Genomic DNA, 19,662 nt, shown 5'->3' on the forward strand with positions numbered 1-19,662 from the left:
TTCCTGAGCACACTGAACTCCTGTATCGTTTGCACTCGCTTTTCCTTGAACCTAGCATTCTTTGCCCAAAGTTTCCTTTTCCTCATCTCAGCTTTCAGCTCCAATGCCATTTCTGAAATGCCTTTCCTGACCTCCCTAAGGAAAGCCTCTCGGGTTCTCCCAGTGTTAGGAATTATTGTATGGGTGCATTTGTTTTGGAATTGTGTCCCACGTCTGCACACTGCACACAGGAGATGCTTAAGAAATAGCGGTGGGTTGATGTCGCCAAGGTTCTGGTTTGCTGAAGGTAGACGTCTTCTCCCTCCTTAGTCCCATCCCGGCCCGAGAGCAGGGAGTGAAGAGGTGAGCGGCCTCCCTCCTTCACCTTCCAGTCCCGGGCCCTTTCCATGCCCGCCTCGCCCACCTTCTTTCGTGTCCCACCTCCTGCTTCTCCTTTCTCCTTCTTTTCGTGAAGTCGTTCTCCCTCCGCCTTCCCCTCTCCGGTCCCTGCCACCGCGTCCTCTCCACCTCACAACGCAGAGCCGGCCACCCACTCCTCTCGCAGCCCCGCCCGCCCCGCCCCACCCTGTCGCGCGTCCGCCCCCGATGTCCCCCAGCCCGCCCCGCTCTCTGAGCGGACACAGGAGCAGCCCCGGAGGACAGCTGAGCAAGAAGGATGGCATTCGTGGCGCTGCGCATGTTCCTGTTGCTCCTTGCGGGGAACTTCGAAGGTAAGTGGACTTGGTGGCGAGGACCCGCGAAAAAGCGATGGAGAGAGAATCCTTTGGCTTCCCCAGTCCCGAGTCTGGGAGCGTTAGCGGCGGTCCCCGCCGTTACTGACGGTTCCAGGTCCCCGCAGGGGTCGAGGAACGCGAACTGGGGCATGTGGGGTGGCTTGGTAGAGCCATGACCCTCTCTAGTTTTTGCTTGGGCTTCGCTCCCAGCTTTTTATAAGTGACACCTGCCCTCTGCTTTTTCTTTTCAGTAGATCTGTTGCTGCCCAAGATCAGGCCTTGGGTGTTTTTGTACCCCGGGGTCCTGCTGGACGTTGCCGGGAGATGAGCTGGAATTGGGAATGTCTTGAAAAGGGGCTTTCACCCGCCCAGACAGGGCACATGGAGTTTTTTGTGCTCACACCTAATATTAAATTTTGTGTTTATTACCTTGACCCACAGGGGAAAAAATATCATGTCTTGTCCTGACTTTTGTAACTTCAAAGAACTTTTTCAACCAAACCCAACAGGAACAGAACAAAATGTTCTTAAGGGGGCACAGAGCAGGTTGGTTCCAAGAAGCTAGGCACCAGAGGTAATGGGAGAAGGTGTGGATAAGTCACGAGATGGGTTTAGAAAGAAAAAAGAAAACCAACCTTTAAGAACTTTAATCATATACCGTAAATCACGTTTTCTCCTTACAGCCTCTTCACAACTTCAGAATGATCAGCTTTCAGGGTATAAAATCGTAAGTACACACTATTTCCACTCACACAGGGAACCCTCAAAGCCTCTTTCAGGTCTGACCTGCACCTTCTGTTGACTTCTGCTGCTTCAGCAGCTTCTTTTTATAATGACAATCTCCCCCCTTCCCCCACTTTTTTGGTAATGGGGCACTTTGTCCTTGAGCTACATCCCCAGTCCTTTTTATTTTTTATTTTGAGACAGGGTCTCATTAAGTTGCCAAATCTGGACTTGAATTTGGAATCTTCCTGCCTCAGCCTCCCAAATTGCTGGGATTGCAGTTGCGCACCACTATGCCCAGCTACATTTTATGTACTTTATCATATTACATTTTGTGAATGTAAATGAACATCAAACAAGAAGCAAAGGCTATTTAGACCTTGCTATAATAGCAAGGGAGTCAGCCACCATTGCTTTCATTTGGGAAGAGACTCCAAGGCAGGCAGAGGAGTGGGAGAGCTTCACAGTGGAAAAAAGGAAAGGAAGGCTTCAGGTAGGGCTTGGTGCAGGCTGTTGGCCTACAGAAGCTTTAGTGGAGCAACAGGAAGCCGGGCATTAGATGGGATTGGCTACGGGTGTACATTTGGCTTTCCGTGGTTGGTCCCGAGTTGGAATTGAGGACCAACATTAGGGAAATTGTCAGTTATTAATCAAGTCCTGGCTATTTGGGGCTGATTGTTAAAGGGCATATTGTTTGGCTTCTGAATTGTCACTGGAAGTAGCAATCTGACTTCTTACATGTCTGAGTTAACCAGGCTGACCATCTGTGATAGTTTGTTAACAACCAAAGTTCACACAACCACCCCATACTTCAGCTATTTGCAAACAAATACAGTTCTCCTTTCTCTCTAACCAATTCCCACAGCATATTGACCACTTACTGGTTGTAGACTGTTCTGCCATCTGCCAATGAACATTCCTTTTTTTAATTTTTTTGGTGCTAAGAATTGAACCGAGGGGCGCTTAAAGACTGAGCCACATCCTGAGCCCTTTTTATTTTGAGACAGAGTCTCGCTAAGTTGTTTAGGAGCTCACTAAATTAGGCTGACTTTGAACTTGCGATCCTCTTGCTACAACCTCCCAAGTCTCTGGGAGTACAGGTGTCCATCACCCTGCCCAGCGCTGCCAGTAAACATTCAGCTCTCTCGTTGGCAGAGTTATTTATTTTTTTGGTAGTGCTAGGAATTTAACCCAGTGCCTTGCACAGGCTAGACAAGTACTCTACCCTGAACTATACCCCTGAAGACTTGTATTCTATTACGGTACTGGGGATTGAACCCAGGGCTACTTTTATCACTGAGCTATATCCCCAGCCCTTTTAATTTTGAGACGGGTTTTAGCTAAATTGCCCAAGTTGGGCTTGAACTTGTGAGTCTCCTGCCTCAGACTCCTGAATTGTTGGGATTACTGGTATTTGCCACCATACCTGGCTCAGAGTTGTATTATGTTTTCTTTTCTTTTTTTTTCAATACAAGGGCTTGAACCCAGGTCTTTGAGCATGCTAGAAAAATGCTCTACTACTGAACTATATACCCCTATATTCCAGCCTGAGTTATATTCTTTTTTTTTTTTTAAGTTGTCAATGGACCTGTATTTATTTATTTATTTACATGTGGCACTGAGGATCAAACCCAGTGCCTCACGCGTGCTAGGCAAGTGCTCTACCACTGAGCTACAACCCCAGCCCGAGTTATATTCTTAACAAGACTGAAGTGTGTGTATGTATTCTAGCCTTTTTATGCCAGTCACCAGTATCATTTTATTTAAAAATATAAACAGAAATAAACATGAGTGTAAAGAAATAGTCATCGTTTATATGAGAATGGTGTCAAATGTTCCAGAAAGACTTGCTAAAAGACAAATTGCTTAAAAATTGCTGTTGAATTAGGTGTAGATGAATAACTACAAATAATTGAAGAAAGATTTTTAAAATGTTTACTAAGTTGTTTTGCAAATGTTTTAAAATTGTCACTTTTTTTTTTTGAATGCTAGGGATCAAACCCAGGGCCTTGTGCTTGCAAGGCAAGCACTCTACCAACTGAGCTATCTCCCCAGCCCCTAAAATTGTCACTTTTTGAGACCAGTGATTCTCAACTTGGGGATGTTTTGCTCCCTGCAGGCATGTAGAATATTATTATTACCCTGGGAATTGAACCCAGGGGCATTTTATCACTTAGCTATATCCCCCCAGTCTTTGTATTTTAGATTTTGGGACAGGTCTCACTAAGTTGCTGAAGTTACCCTTGAATTTGTAATCCTCTTCCTCAGCCTCCTGAGTCACTGGGATTACAGGTGTGGGCCACCATGCTCGACTTTACAGTGTTATTTTTGATAATCCTGACAAGGAATCTGCTAAACAGTTTTAGGCAGGATTGGGGGTGGGGCGGGTGCTGGGGATTGAACCCAGGGCCTGGTGCTTACAAGTCAAGCACTCTACCAACTGAGCTATCTCCCCAGCCCTGCTAAACAGTTTTAAATGCACAGTACAGTCTCCCACAGCAAAGAATATTCTGGTTCAAAATGTGAATAGTGCTGCAATTGAGAAACACCGCTTAAAAAAACTGAAAATCAAAATCCTCGGTGCTATTTTATGAATATGATTTTCCCAGTGATAGCACCCAGAACTCTATAATTATTTTGAAACATTCAAAGAGAAGGTCTTCTCCTTTGTATTAATCAGGATTAGATTCAGCTGCAAGTCACAGTGACTCAAAATATCATCTCGCAGTGCTGCCATCCTGGGATTTTCCCCTTGACTTTCTGGTCTGTAAAATAAGGGTTGGAGCAGCGGGATGGAGGCATGGATGAAGGAGGAGAAAAAATGAGGGGTGTGAGGACATGCGCCTGCTTGCTCTTAAAGGAAGTTCCTAGAAGGTACTGCACACCAGTTCCATTTAGGCTGCATAGCTTGAACTGTGAGACCTTGTCTCCGAACAAAAACATTGGTGCAGTGGTGCCTGCTTGTCATCCCAGGGACTCAGGAAGCTGGGATGGGAGGATCAAAAGTTTGAGGCTTGCTAGGCAACATCGCAAGACTCTATCTCAAAGTAAAATTTTAAAAAAGGCCCAAGGATGTAGATCAGTGGTAGAGCACCTGCCTAGGGTGAGCAAGACTCTGAGTTCAGTCCCTAGTAACACATACACACACACAATATATATACATCTATGTGTTTTTTGTGTGTGTTTGTGTGTGTGTATACATATATATATATACATATATATACACATATAAACACATATATATACATATATATACACATTTATTTTTATGTGTACATATAACTGGCCATATATATTGTTAACCTTTTGTTAAAGTAAGAATGTTTACCATAGTCTGATCACTGTGACCAGTTCTAGTCCTGACCTAGCTCATGACTAGTACCTATGAGTAAGACATATCACTTCTCTTGCTTCAGTTCTATCACATCAGAGGGATGAGTTCCAATATCCCAGATTAGGGTTCTTGAACAAAATGTCACAATCTGGCTTACCAGAAATTGTCTCATAGTTTTGGTTGCTTGGAATTCAAACCAAGGTGCAGGCAGAGCTGGTTCCTTCTGAGGGCTGTAAGGGACAATCAAATTTGTAATCCCCCTGCCTCAGTTTCTCCAGTAGTTATATGGGATGTTTCCAAGAAATCTAGGGAGACTTGGGATATTGTCCCCCACTTAGCTATATTTGTAACAAGCATGTCTCAAATAATTCTCTAATTTCTTTTTCTCTTTTTCTTTTTTAGCCGGAGTGTTATCGATATAGGTTACCGGGATGTCCTAGGGACTTTAACCCTGTGTGTGGAAGTGACATGACCACTTATCCCAATGAATGTACTTTGTGCATGAAAATCAGGTAACATGATTTTAAAACTGTAGACTAGCCAAGTCTTCTTCATTTCTTTCTTCTTTAAAATTCATTTTGTGTGCAGGCATGTGTGTGTGTGTGTGTGTGAGTGTGTGTGTGTTGTGTGTGTGTGTTTGCAGTGCTGGGAATTGAACATAGAGCCTTGCATATGGTAGGCACTGCTCTATCCCTGAGTTGTATCCCCAGCCCTTTTTATTTTTAATTTTTATTTTACCTTTTTATCATTTTAATTTTAAGATAGGATCTTGCTAAGTTGCTGAGGGTCTTGCTAAATTGTTGAGGCTGGCCTTGAACTTCCTTTGTCAGTCTCCCAAATCCCTAGGATCACAGGCATGTGCCCTGCCCATTTCTTTTCTTTAATTTTGATACCTTGGAGGTAGTGTGATTCTTTCCGTGGATGTAAAAGTCAAATGTGACATAAGTAATCTCAGTTTCAGAGTGACATTTAAGAAAAGGTAAAATCATCAGTGCATTTTCTAGGTCAAAGTTAGAGAATGAGGTTCATGATTAATCAGCTGAAGACCAGATAATCAAGTTATCATGGATGCACAATTTCCCCAAATTAAGAATTTATTTAAGAGTTGGGGACTGTGGTTCATGCCTATAATCCCAGCAGCTTGGGAGGCTGAAGCGGGAGGATCACAAGTTCAAGGTCAGCCTTGGCAATTTAGCAAGGCCCTGAGCAACTTATTGAGACCCTGTCTTTAAAAAAAAAAAAAGGGGGTGGGGTGGGGAGGGAGGTGGGGAGGAGGATCAGTGGTTAAGTGCCCCAGAGTTCCATCCCTGGCAGACACAAAAAATAATGTATTTGGGGGCTATAGCTCGGTAAAGCACTTGTCTAGCATTCTCAAGTCTCTGGACTTGATCCCCAGCACTGCATGCACACACAACCAAAAGCATTTAATAGTTGGAATATTATATTTTCTTTTACATTTAGAGGAGGTGCACAGGTCACCTGCACATCTGTACTACTAGTTGGGAAGTAGGATTTACTATTTAGTAGAATGTTAAGAACATAACACTTGATACCCTTCATGTAACACATGTGACCAGGTGACCAACCCCCGCTTTAGGTATGCCACTTTGTACAGCAAGGGCACATTCTTTGACCTCAGGCTTCACCAAGTAACTTCAGTCTTCTCAGAGTGTTCCTAGCAGCTAGTGCCCTGTGCTCCAGGGTAGGGACAAAGTGCAGACAGTGGGGATTTTTGCCTCGTTTCCTAGATTTATCTTAAAACTATGAATATTAAGCAAATGTAGCTCTGGAAAGAAGGTAATGTATGACGACATGGGTCTTTTTAGCACCAATAGTTTCAGTATGATAGGTAACGATACTGTTTTTATGGTTCAATTTGCAGGGAGGAAGGTCGTGATATTAAAATCATCCGAGATGAGGCGTGCTGATGGGCAGGTTCCAGAAGAGAGGAAGCAGCAAGACCGCCTTCCTCCATGAATACATCCCATTCCCCCCCTTTCTCTTTTCCTACTTTGTTGCATGAGATTTGTTACCTCACCTTTTCTAAGAGGAGGTGTGGAAAAAGAGCCATGTGTAGCCATGGCTAATTATAAAAAAAGTCTTGTTCTTGGATTTTGCCCTTTAGCTCAGCTGATTGCCCAGGTGACTTGTGCATTGCTTCCTTTAATTGAAATAAAATCAGCATTGAATTCAACGACTGCTGTTTTCCATTTGTGTTCATCAGCTTTGTTTTGCTGTGACCAAAATACCTGACAAGAACTACATCAAAGACAAAAAGTTTATTTTGGCATATGGTTTCAGAGATACTAGTCCACCTCCGTCAATTCCATGCTTTGGGCTGGAGGTGAGGCCCAGCATCGTGGCAGAAAGCTGCTGAGCTCATAGCAGGGTCAGGAAGCCCAGGGAGAGTGGGGAGAGGCCACAGGTGCAACCTCCAAGAGCACACGCCCAGTGAATGACCCACCTTCTCCAGCCAGGCTCCTGCCTACAGTTACCACCCAACCAATCCTTTCAAAATGGGATGGACTGATCGGATTACAGCTCACATAATCCAATCATCCACCTCTAAATACTCCTGCAGGAGCTTTTGGGGGACACCTCATGTCCAAACCATAATACTTAAAAATGTTTCCCCACTGTAGAGGAGGCAAAATTTTATCTCCACCCTATTTTAGGGTTTTTCCCTTGGGTCTGAGAATTAAATAAATGTAGACTGATCAATGGGAGAAAAACATACATTTATTTAATATGAGTTTTTTTGTGGCATGAGAGGCTTTGTATGGAAATGACCCAAAGATGTGGAGTTGAACACTTACATACTAAAGTATCTAAGAGTACTAAAGTAGACGGAGTAATGAATTATGAGACTAAGGCAAGGTAAGGGGACTTGGGCTGGGGTAGTTAGTTAACTGGGTGGAGAAGTGCCTCGGAAGATAAGGATTGATCTAACAAGGTTTGTGTAGATTCCCCCTGGCCTCAACTTCTTGTCCTTGATGATAAAAATGTTACTTTCCTTCTGGAACAGGTCATGTTTCATGTGGGAATTTCATCTACTTTTGAGAAACAGAAGGAACGTCCGACTGACCCTCTTGCACCTGTGCTCTCTGAAGTGCCTTTAACTCAGGAGAGCTAATATGCCAGAGCAGCATCTTTGGGTGGCATGTCCTCACCCCTCCATCACTCAGCAGTCTCAGAGTGGCTCTTTTCTTCCCAGGCAAAGGTGAGTTTCACTACATGACAAGTAGGATCATTGCTGAGAGGACAAGATCTATCTTGGTCCCCTTGTTCCTTTTCCTGATTCCTGGATAACTACTTTGTGTGTAACTGGTCCAGTGTTCTGCACCTGGAAAGAAAGCATGAGATACTTGGAGCTGATGTTAGCCTAAGCTGGTAAAGTAAAAAATCATTAAAGTGAAAATGTGTATTAGTTTCAGAATCTCCTGACAATTTGATTTTCTTCTGGGATAATGCAGGAAATTGACTTTTTCCTCTTTTTAGAGAATTGGTTCTCAATCCAGGGTAATTTTTCATCCAGGGGACATTTGTGGTGTCGTATTTGAGGTGTGGGTGCCAGCATCTCCTGGGTAAAGGACAGGATTCTTCTACATATCTTCCAATGCACAGCACAACCCCCATTAACAACTTTTTGTTCTAAAATGTTAACAATGTTGAGGCTGAGACACTTGTTTTAGCGTTTGGTACAGCCTAAACAATAAATGTTTTATAACAATAATAAAAGAGGTCAGGGGTTAATTTAGAATGATAGTGTTTTCTGGGTAATGCATTCTAACACTAGAAATGGTGAGACATGAGGCACGAGGTGACTGGGAACAAAGAATAGCAGAAAGATCATGACTTTTGGTGGGGGGAGATCAGCTAAATTCAAAATAATTCTGATTCTCATACCCATGCTTCAGTTTTCTTATCCAGAAAATGGGGCTAATGATTAGCTCATGGGATTGTTGTGAGCAAATTGCTTAGCATAGTGCTTGGCACACGGAAGCCACAGAAATAGACGCTCTTGCTACTTTAAGAATCCCTCTTAGAGCCCAGCGTAGTGGGAAACGCCTGTGATCCCCGTCATTCAGGAGGCTGAGGCAGGAGGATCACAAGTTCAAAGTCAGTCTCAGCATCTTAGCAAGGCCCTAAGCAACTCAATGAGACCCCCTGTCTCTAAATAAAGTAAAAAGGACTGGGAATGTGGATCAGTGGTTAAACGCCCCTGGCTTCAATCCCTGGTACAAAAACAAACAAACAAATAAACAAACAAAAAAACCCTTTTAGAGAAGAAGAAACAGGAACACAAAGGCAAAGACATTTGACCAAGAATTAAGAACTTAATGGAAACAGATTGAAAATCTGGGTCTTCAGATTCCTAATCCTCCATTTTGTATAGATCAGTGGCAATGAAGTGAGAAGTTATATAGCATAAAGATGCCAAAAGTAATATCCTATAATTTCTGGCTTAAAAGTTTGGTAAAAGTAGTATATGCATTCTGGACAATTTAAAAATTTACAGAAGCAAATTGTTAAAATTAAAAATGAAATAATAATATAAAATGAAGTGAATAGTAATTTAAAAACTAAAGATGAATGAGTTGCCAATCTCTCCCAGTGTGTGTGTGTGTTTATATAAAATCACACACATTCAGACAAACTGTCCTATAAACTTGCTAATTCCCCTTAAATACTGTGTTCATTTTCATGTCAACATATGTCGGTTTTTTGGTCTGATTTTTTTGTTGTTGTTGTTGTTCTAGAGATTTGGGGATTGAACCAAGGGCCTTGCATATGCTAAGCTTGTGCTCTATCACTGAGTTACACCTCAACCTGGTTTCTTCTTTTTATCAGCAACCCATTATTTTATTATTGTGCCATACTTTATCCAGTATCTATTGATCTATGCATATTTAAGTCATTTATTAGGATTCTCTTGGTCGAAAGTGTGAAAATCCCAATCCCAGGCTGAATTGGAGAGGGAATTAGCCCTAGATGAAGCAGAAAGACTAAGCACATAGACTTGGAGTCAGAGGTCTGCATGCACTGGCCAAGTTGCTCTTTGACTTAGTTTGCTTGTCTGTAGAGTGAGGAGTCCAACGGTGCCTACCTCGCAGGCTGTTGTAAGGATTAAATATGACACCACGTGTGATGTGATTGGAACACTCACACTTGAAATGTTGGTTATATTACAGAAAATTGTCCTTTTAAAAAGAATCCCCTGCCCCCATTCTGGCAGTTGAACCCAGGACCTCAAGGGTGCGAGAGGCATCCTCTTTACCACTGAGCTGTACTCCCAGTTCTTAACTTGATTTCTTTCTTTCTTTTTCTTTTTTTTTTTTCTTTTCTTTTTTCTTTTTTTTTTTTGAGACAGGGTCTCAAGTTGCTTAGGGCCTTGCTGAATTGCAGAGGCTGACCTTGAACTTGAGATCTTCCTGCCTCAGTCACCCCAGTTGCTGGAATTATAGGATTGCACTACTGTGCCTGGTCTTAATTTGCTTTCTGTCAACAATGCTTCTGTAACCTTGCGGGGCAGGGCTGGTGGCCAAACAAAAGCGGACAGAAACAGCCCAAGCAAGCTTTATTGGAATTTGGCTCTGGGGCAAAATTCCTAGCCCTCCGGGGGTACAGGTCAGGGTGGACAGCCAGAGAAAATCGGACCTGGCCCTGGCTGCTCAGGATCTTTAGAGGCCAGAATGGGGTGGGGGCGACCTGCTGAGAGATAGGTGGATGTAAGGGTCAGTGGGGTTTATCTGTCGGTGTTTGATTGGTCGCTCTTTGGCGAGCTGCCTGCTGCCTAAGTCGTTCTGTTTCCTCCCATGTCGCCGCTCAGGTCCCGACCTAACAGCTTCGTGGATATTTTTCCAAGTCAGTACATACAGCTCTACTTTTCATTTTAAAAAAGAACCACATACTGTCCTATTTTATAGACATATCATAATTTATTAATTCACTCCTATACTGTTGGGCATTCCTCATTTTCAACATCACAAATAATGTTACAATAACATCTTTGTACACATATTCTCTTTTATATGTGCAAATATTCTGTAGGATAAATTCCTAAGAATTTATTTAGTTAGATGATAGATAGATTTAAAACATTGGAAGACATTGCAAAATTTCTTTCTGAAAATGTTGTACCTGTTTACATTTCTGTGGCAAATGAGTGTCAGTTTCTTCTTTCCGCTATCATTATTTAACAGAAGTACCACCTGTCATTTGCTCAGTCACAGTTGTAGTGCAAACTCAGATTTGTATCCATCCTTTATTGAGGAATTTCTTTTTCCATTAAGAATGTTTATATTACAAAAGTGATATGTACTAATTGTAGTTACCTAAAGTAAGTGGTGAGAAGTATAGTCCTGCAGTCCATGGGAAGTTCTAGAATAGAAGTTTCCCAAAGACAGAGATCCTGGCTGGGCCCAGTGGCACATGCTTATAATCCCTGCAGCTTGGGAGGCTGAGGCAGGAGGATCACGAGTTCAAAACCAGCCTCAGCAAAAGTGAGGTGCTAAGCAACTCAGTGAGACTCTGCCTCTAAATAAAATACAAAAGAGGGCTGGGGATGTGGCTCAGTGGTTAAGTGCCCCTGGGTTCAATCCCTGGTACCAAAAACAAAAACCAAAACTACCACCGCCACCACCAACACCAACAAAAAAAAAACCCAAAAAGCAGAGATCCTGCCCATGTGGCTTATCATTGGATCTTCAGTGCCTGGGCCAGGGCCTAGTGTAGTGTGTATTGTTGACTGAAAAGATGAAACAATAGCCGAGGGGGTTCATGAAACAATGACAACAAAACCACCAACCTCCACAAATTTCCTTCCTTCCCCAAGAATAAGCAAGACATCTCAAACCAAAACCCATACACCAGAAAACCAGCTTTTAATTCTTACCCAGTGGTGAATTTCACTTTCCCCCTGTTATTCTTAAAAGGAGAACAGCACTGAAGACCCAGATCATCATGAATGTTTCCAAGAGCATGACTTGCACAACTAGACTTAGTTTGCAGATTTTTTTTTTTTTTTTTTTTTTTTTGGTGGTGGTGCTGGGGATTGAACCCGGGGCCTTGTACTTGACAGGCAAGCACTTTTCCAACTGAGCTATCTCCCCAGCCTGGTTTGCAGATTTTTTGAGGGATTTATACTTTTTTTTTTTTGTACTAGGGATTGAATCCAGGGGTGCTTAACCACTGAGCCACATCCCAGCCCTTTTTATATTTTATTTTGGGACAGGGTCTCACCAAGTTGCTTAGGGCCTCACTAAGTTGCTGAGGCTGTCTTTGAACTTGTGATCTTCTACTTTAGCCTCCTAAATGACTGGGATTACAGGCGTGTGCCACTGCACCCAGGGAGAAATAGATGTTTTTAAGAAAGAAATTGTTTAATTGTTTTGTCTTTTTTTTTTTTTAATAAAAAGTTATTTTGAGGGGCTGGGGAGATAGCTCAGTCGGTAGAGTGCTTGCGGTGCAAGCACAAGGCCCTGGGTTCGATCCCCAGCACCCAAAAAAAAAAAAAAAAAAAAAAAGTTATTTTGATACACTGGACATTTTTCTTGATAACCAAACTATTTTTTTTTTTTCCTTTCTTGAGAGCCTCAGGGATAGATCACAAACACCAAATGTTTGAATTGCAACAGATTTAGGTACAAACGATCTAACTTCCTCATTTTTGAGAAGGGAAAACCGAGCAGCAGATGAGTTAAGAGATTTGCTCAAAACAACATTGTCCCTCTGGGTCTGGTTGGTAGCGATCAAGATGATGATTGCAGTTAATGACCGACTTGGTGTTAGTTTTCAGCTTTGTGATTGTCCCCTTCTTCCTTTAGAAGAGAGCTAGAGTGGAGATGGGAGCTATCACTGGCAAATTTCCTTGGGGTGTGAGACATTCTTTTTTTTTTTTTTTTTTTTTTTTTGCGGTACTGGACATTCTTCCTAGTAGTCTATCAGAGTGAAGTTCTCCACTGAGATGGTAAGAGAAACTGGAAGCTGGAAGGATCAGTGCCATGAACCCAACACCTGTGGTGTTGGTTCGTTCTGCCCCCGCGACTCTGCTGAGCTGGTTCTTGGTAATGGTGGGCTCCATTTTCTTACATACCCTACCGTAGAGCACTCTACATTACTACTTTCATTAAAGGCTATTCAAGTAGATCTCTGGATCCCTCAAGTCATCCCCATAGACTGTTCTAATATGTAAATCCCAGGGCTACAGGTGTAGCTCAGTGGTATTTACTCCTTCTTAGCATGTGGAGATCCTGGGTTCCATCCCTAGCTCCAAAATCTAAAAAATACAACATATAAAGAAAAGTACCTATAATGCTGGGTGTCGTGGTACATGCTTCTAATCCCAGTGGCTCAGGAGGCTGAGGCTGATGCAGGAAGATCACAAATTCAAGGCCAGCCTCAGCAATTTAGTGAGGCCCTAAGTCATTTAGTGAGACCCTGTCTCAAAAGTCTTTAAAAAAAAATTTTTTTTAAAAGACTGGGGATGTGACTCAGTGGTTAAGTGCCCCTGGGTTCAATCCCTTGTGCCCTCCCCTACTCCCCCAAAAAGACATATATAAAACACAAATTCCGCTGAAATATATGAGATATCACCATGCTCTAATGTTTGTGTCCCTCAAAATTTGTATGTTGAAACCTCATCCTCAATATGAAGAGTTGGGGCCCTTTGGTAAATGACCCTCATGAATGCATTTAGTGCCCCTATAAAAGAGTCCTGAGGGAGCTTGTTTGCTTCTTTCATCATGTGAGAACATGATTAGAAGCTGCTATCTATGAACTAGAAAGTGGTCCTGTATCAGACGGAATCTGCCAGCTCCTTTGTCTTAGACTTCTTAGTCTCCAGAACCATTTGCAATAAATTTCTATAGTTTATAAATTACCCAGTCAAAGGTGTTATGTTATGGCAACCCGAATGGACCAAGACAGGTACGTATTTTCTACTATACCATGATATAGATATTGAATCTTTTCTTTCAAAGAATAAAAAATGGATTTAAAAGAAGAGCATAAAAAAAGAGGCCATGCATGGTAGGTGCTACAGTTTGAAAGTTTGAGTCCCTCCAAAATTCATGTTGAAACTGAATGCCCCATATTAAGAGGTGAGGCCTTTAGGAAGGAAGAAGGTCTTCAGAGAGCCCCACCTAGGGCACTGTCCAGTGGACGCCAGGGGCCAAGGCAGAGAGCCCCCCTAGGGCTCTGAGACCTCAGGCTGGCAGAGCCAACAACACACAGTTCCAACCCTGGGGAGTCACGGGCACCTGATGCCCAAGGTGAGAGCAGCTGTGCAGATCATGCCCAGCAAAGCCATGGAGGCTGGGCTGCCCAGAGTGTGAACGGCCCGAACCAGAAATCAATGACTGGGGCTAGGGAGATAGCTCAGTTGGTAGAGTGCTTGCCTTGCAAGCACAAGGCCCTGGGTTCAAATCCCCAGCACCGCAAAAAAAAAAAAAAAAAAAAAAAAAAGAAATCAATGACCATCATATTATCTATCAGGGTGTCCAAGAAGTTTGTTCTGGAGTATTAAGATTTAACATTTGCTCTGTTCGATTTTGGAATTGGTCAGGACCTATATTAGTCATTTCTTCTTCCCATTCTCTCTCTCTCTCTCTCTCTCTCTCTCTCTCTCTCTCTCTCTCTCTCTCTCTCTCTCCCCCCTCCCTCCTCTCTCTCTCTTTCTCTCTCTCTCTTTTTCTGATGGGAATGCCTATCCTATCTGGGTCCCATCGTTGTATTTTGGAATCACATAACTTGTTTGATTTCGTAGGCTCATAGCCGGAGGGGAATTTCCCTGGGGATGAATCATGCCTTGAATCTCGTTCATCTCTGACTCAGATAAAACTTTGGACTTAAAGTTGCTGCTGGAATGACTTAAACTTTTGGGGTCATGGGAATGAAATGAATGTATTTGTACGTGAGGAAAATATGAATTTTGAGGGGCAGAATGCTATTCGAATATTCATGTATCACATTACAGTGAAATAACGATTGTTTTAATACTTGAATGCTCAGTAGATTTTGGGGGCAACATTGTTTAAGCTTACACAACATTATTTTGGACATATGATAATAGTATGCATAATACTGGCTACTTGCAATTGCCAGTAGCTGGCTCATTTAAATTGCCATATTACCTACTTCCTATAGGCAGTCTTTGTTTTTAGAAAAGGAAGTTTCATTTTCCTGTGTTGAAAATGGCAAAATGTTCACAGATGACTTTTCAAAGTGATAAGCAGAAGTAGGTGGCCCATGAACTTTCTTCCTGTAGAATTAAAGTGATCTCAGTATCAAAAAGATTGAGAACCTCTATTCCAGGGTTCCTTTCACACATTCCTCTTCAAACACCCAGTTAGGATCAAGTCTTGGTCAGTAGTCAAGTACTCTCTTAGTCTCAGATTCTTCAAAGAAAATAATCAGACAAATTATCTAAGGCTGTGTTAAACTTCCTTTAGTTGTTTCTCTGTCTTTGTTGTTGCTTTTTTTTTTTTTTTTTTTTTTTTTTTTTGTACTAGGGAATGAATCCAGGGTCACTTTACCACTGAGTTTTAGCCACAGTCCTTTTCATTCATTTTTAACTTTTTGAGTCAGGGTCTTGCTAAGCGGTCAAGACTGTCCTTGAACTTGGGATCCTCCTCCTGAGTTCCTGGGTTTAGAGGTGTGTGCCACTGCACCTAACTAAGCTTCCTTCAGTTCTCATTCATAGTTTCTCTCTGACTTCATACAGTCACATTTAAACTGTATTGTATTTACATCTAGATGACACACACAATGAATGAGAGCATGTGTGAGGCTCTGGGTTTGATTCTCAGCACCACATATAAATAAATGAATAAAATAAAAGTCTATCAACATTTAAAAAATATTTTTTTAAAAAATAGCATTTGAAAGCAGTTAACAATAATTTAATCTGTTAGACTGCAAGATTACATAACTCATGTATCATGTTTAGATCACAGAGTTTTATTTTTCTGATGAAAATGAGATAATATTCAATTTAATGTGTCTAATAGTCACATTCACTATAGAATTCTAAACTGTAGCATTAAAATAACAGGCAAATTTTAAGGGATCCTGTGATTTAAAGCACTGTCCTTTTTGTTCTAGATTATTTAAAAGAAAAAAGCAACTCTGTTTCTTTATACTTTAGTAGATTCAAAAGTTGATTTTTCTTACTGGGAAGAGGATCATGTTCATATGACATTTATAATAAAATTAGATTATTAAATTTCATAGTTCCTGTGGCTTTTTTTCATTTCCAAGTAAAATTAGATTTCCTTATATGTAGAAAGAATATTTGGGAAGGAAACACATCAGAACATTAACAAAATTAAATAAATGTACACAAATTTCTTCAAGGAGTGTATATTGCTTTGCTAATTATAATAAAATATGCCTTTCTAAAAGTTGAGAGAGTAAGAAGGAAGGTCATGATTTTTAAAGCCACAAGATGAAGGAAGTCTTATTTGAACCACCAAATCCAAAAGCCAGAAATAGCCCACCAATAATCTTTTGCAGAAAGACCCAAATATGGTTCCTTCCTGGAATCCTTCCTGGACAGTGCTGGGACACAAGAGGGCAGTGGCTCCCTGAGAAACAGCTCTCAGTGGCTCAGATTCTCAGGCAGCTAACAGCTAGGTGATGCTGCTAGTTGGAGTTACATTTCATCCGCAAACTGTTTTGTGCGATATCTTTCTCTCTCTCTCTCTCTCTCTCTCTCCCCCCCCCCCCTTCCTCCCCCTCTCTCTCCCTCTTCCTCTCCCTCCCTTTCTTTGGTAGTACTGGGGATTGAACCAGGGTCTCACTAAAGTGCTGAGTTGAGCTCGAACTTGAGATCCTCTGGCTTCAGCCTCCCCATAGCTGGGATTACAGGACTGCACCACTGTACAAGGCTGCCCACAGTTTCTTAAGGCTCTTGTGCTTTGGTTCTTTGAAGACACCATTTCTGTGATGAAGCTGAGCAAAGGTCCAGTTAGGGATCTGGGTAAAAAGATAGGGAATAAAAAAACCAAATTGAAGCAATTTTGCCCTCTTGGGTAGGATTAAGGAAAGGTCTTCAATTGTGGCTGAAAAAGCTGGGATTGAAAAGCTTCCAGGGGAGGGTTCAAGGTCAGCTGACCAGAGCAAAGATAGCCCTGAAGCTTCTCTGCAGAAGGTGAGTTTATAAAGAAGTTTCCAGCCTTTCTTCTCTTGTGCTTCTTCTTACAATCCTCCTCTGGTTCATGGGCTTTCATCCTCAAGGATATTTCTGCTTACGTATTACTTTAGACAAAGCATAATAAGATCCAGTGTTTGTTTAGTTATACAGTTTACGAAGTCTCTTATACTTTACAAAGTACTTTCATGTATGTTTTTTGTGCATGATTTAAAATGGGTTGACTTTTTATTCCACTTTAATGATATTTATTACAGGCAATAAAAGCTCCATTGTAGCAACTAAAGCTCATATTAAAAACCCCAGAATGAATGGGATCAAGTACTAATGACCTCACATGTCCTGGTGACCTGGACCAAGCCCTGTCAAAAGGTCCTGATGGGGCTGAGTGAGAGGGTTAAAATCTTGTTTATAGAGTTGGGCAACAGATTCCTCTTGAAAAAGAAGAACAAGGAGGCACCATACAAGCTTTCCCCACTCAGGGCCTTCAGAGGCATCCATGCCCATCAAGTCAGCAACAAAGGGCTGTGTCCATTAGAAAGACAAAATTATATAAGCCCTCCTCAGGCCTCTTGGCTTACAGCACAGACAAAAAGAATAAATAAGCAACTGACCAAGGGGTTCTTGTGAGGCATGGAAAGTTGATGCTAAGTAGAAATCAGATCATCAGAAAATGGAATCACAACACCTTGGACATTTTTTATACCCTTAATCAAAATTTTGAATTAATATTAGGTCCATAAAGTGGAAATTAGTGAATTAGCAATTTCTCTTTGTTTCAAACTGATCATTTTTGGGGAACAGATGTTTCTTCCACCTTCTTCGACTCTCTTTCTATAAGGTTCCTAAAATATGTCTCACTGACATTGTACAAATGTCTGAACTTCTATTTTTCATCAGTCTTTTTTTTTTTTTTTTTTGTGCTGAAGCTTGAGTCCATGGCCTGGTACATGCTAGGCCAGTGCTCTACCACTAAGGTACCCCCCTAGCACCCCACCTCCCACCAGTCTTTTAATAAACTCTTATCTCTTCAGGTTCTTCTTTTATTGTGCAGATAGTTCATAGAAAGTTAAGATAGAAATAGCAAACTCTAGGCAAAATCCCAGGAGAACTCCCGGCCTATGGGAAGTGTTACTAATCTATTGTGACACATCTTCTCAGGGCCTGGAGTGAGCCTTAGCATTCTCAGCACAGTGTGGCTGGCGGCCTACATAGGCTCACGTAGCTGGGACTTGGTGGAGGCCTACTGGGCATCCTCGGCAGCATAACTCAGACGAGTTGACAATATGTCTCCCCCTTGGAAAGGGGGCTGTAAATAACAAAGGCATAAAGGAGAGATGCTAATAAGGTCAAGTTTGCTCTATATCAGAATTTCACCCTAGGCTCTTTGCCTCATTTCTTTCTTTCTTTTTTTTTTTTTTTTTTTTTTTTTTGGTGGTGCTGGGGCTTGAACCCAGGACCTTGTGCATGCTAGGCAAGCACCCTACCAACTGAGCTATATCCCCAGCCCCCTGCCTCATTTCATTTTAATTACAGAAATAAGAAATCAGAATGACTGAGCTACAAACTAATAACTTTAGAAACATTTATCTGAAACAGAGGAATACTGTCAGGCCTTCATTCACCAAGCCTTGGAGTCTCCTATCTACGGGGCCAGGGAAGCCCACACTGTGGGTGTGTAAGTGTTAGATGGAAAAACATTGAGAGGCTCCTTCCAGGAGGACTTTGATAGTGCCATTCAGAAAATAACTATTAAATCAATGTCTCCTAAACATTAGAGGAGACTTTCCAGGTACTTTGAAGAATTACCCAGAATTGGTTCTCTGCCTGCCTGAAAGTCAGTCTGCATTACCTCCCGGAAACAAAAGAGCAGAAGTCATGCAGAATGAAAGAAGTCCTTTAAAGACAAGTGGCAGCTGCTGTGAAGATAGCATTGATTCTCTTCTTGCCCCAACAGACAGGAGGTTTTATTGATGCTGATGTGGGTGGGTTAGGAAAGGCCCCCAGAGCAGGGAGACTGGGTCAGTTAGTGATGTGATGCGTAAGGCCTGGGCACATGGGGGCAGGTAAGGGCACATTCATTTTCCCCCCCTAGGATTCTGTGGCTCCTTCCTTAGGAAAGGAAGAGATCCCATGAACAGTGAGGCAGAGATTAGAGGGGGCTGAGAGCCCCCCATCTGAGAGGAAGCACCACCATGGGCAGCAATACCTTTGTGGAAAGTCAGATGAACTGGTCACTAGTGGGAAATTGGGAAAGAGGTAATGGTCTGGTCTCTTGGGGTGGGGTCCAACCTTGGCCTTGGTGAACCTGGTCTTTCCAAGAAGAGCAGGGTCCTTTCCCTGCAAGCCTGTTAAGGAGTATCAATCAATCAGATCAACCAATCAGAGACAATCAAACAGAAAGTTTTCCCAAAGAATAATGATATTTATTTGGGAATTGCCAAGCATTGTAAGGGGAAGTTTTTTGCAATACTGAGGATTAAACCCAGGGACACTTTACCACTGAGCTATATCCCTAGTCCTTTTTCTATTTTAAGATAAAGTCTTGCTAAATTACCCGGGCTGGCCTCAAACTTATGATCCTCCTGCCTCAAGCTCTGGAGTTACTGAGATTATAGGTATGCACCACTGCGCCCAGGAAGAAGAGGAAGTTTCTAATGATGAAAATGAGGAGGGTTCCATCAGATATTTTAAAACAATAAGCCTTGACCATAGTGATTAATAACAAGAATGGCATCCGT

General features: G+C 42.1%; 1 protein-coding gene across 1 annotated transcript; it reads left to right on the top strand.

Annotated features, from left to right (window-relative positions):
- Nucleotides 1-555: 555 nt before the first annotated feature.
- On the top strand, nucleotides 556-6,958 carry Spink2 (serine peptidase inhibitor Kazal type 2). Its single transcript, XM_047567073.1, has 4 exons — nucleotides 556-710; nucleotides 1,397-1,440; nucleotides 5,173-5,282; nucleotides 6,653-6,958. Exons 1-4 carry the CDS (start codon nucleotides 656-658, stop codon nucleotides 6,696-6,698), a joined length of 255 nt encoding a protein of 84 aa, XP_047423029.1. The 5' UTR covers nucleotides 556-655; the 3' UTR covers nucleotides 6,699-6,958.
- Nucleotides 6,959-19,662: the final 12,704 nt, after the last annotated feature.

The sequence above is a fragment of the Sciurus carolinensis genome, chromosome 10 (genome assembly GCF_902686445.1).
Source record: "Sciurus carolinensis chromosome 10, mSciCar1.2, whole genome shotgun sequence".
NCBI classification, from domain to species: Eukaryota; Metazoa; Chordata; class Mammalia; order Rodentia; family Sciuridae; genus Sciurus; species Sciurus carolinensis.

Bases quoted from the DNA above. Each gene is read 5' to 3' on its own strand.
- Spink2 (XM_047567073.1), top strand. From the start codon at position 656: ATGGCATTCGTGGCGCTGCGCATGTTCCTGTTGCTCCTTGCGGGGAAC. The intron at 711-1,396 runs GTAAGTGGACTT...TTCTCCTTACAG, and splicing joins CCTTGCGGGGAACTTCGAAG to CCTCTTCACAACTTCAGAAT. The intron at 5,283-6,652 runs GTAACATGATTT...TTCAATTTGCAG, and splicing joins ACTTTGTGCATGAAAATCAG to GGAGGAAGGTCGTGATATTA.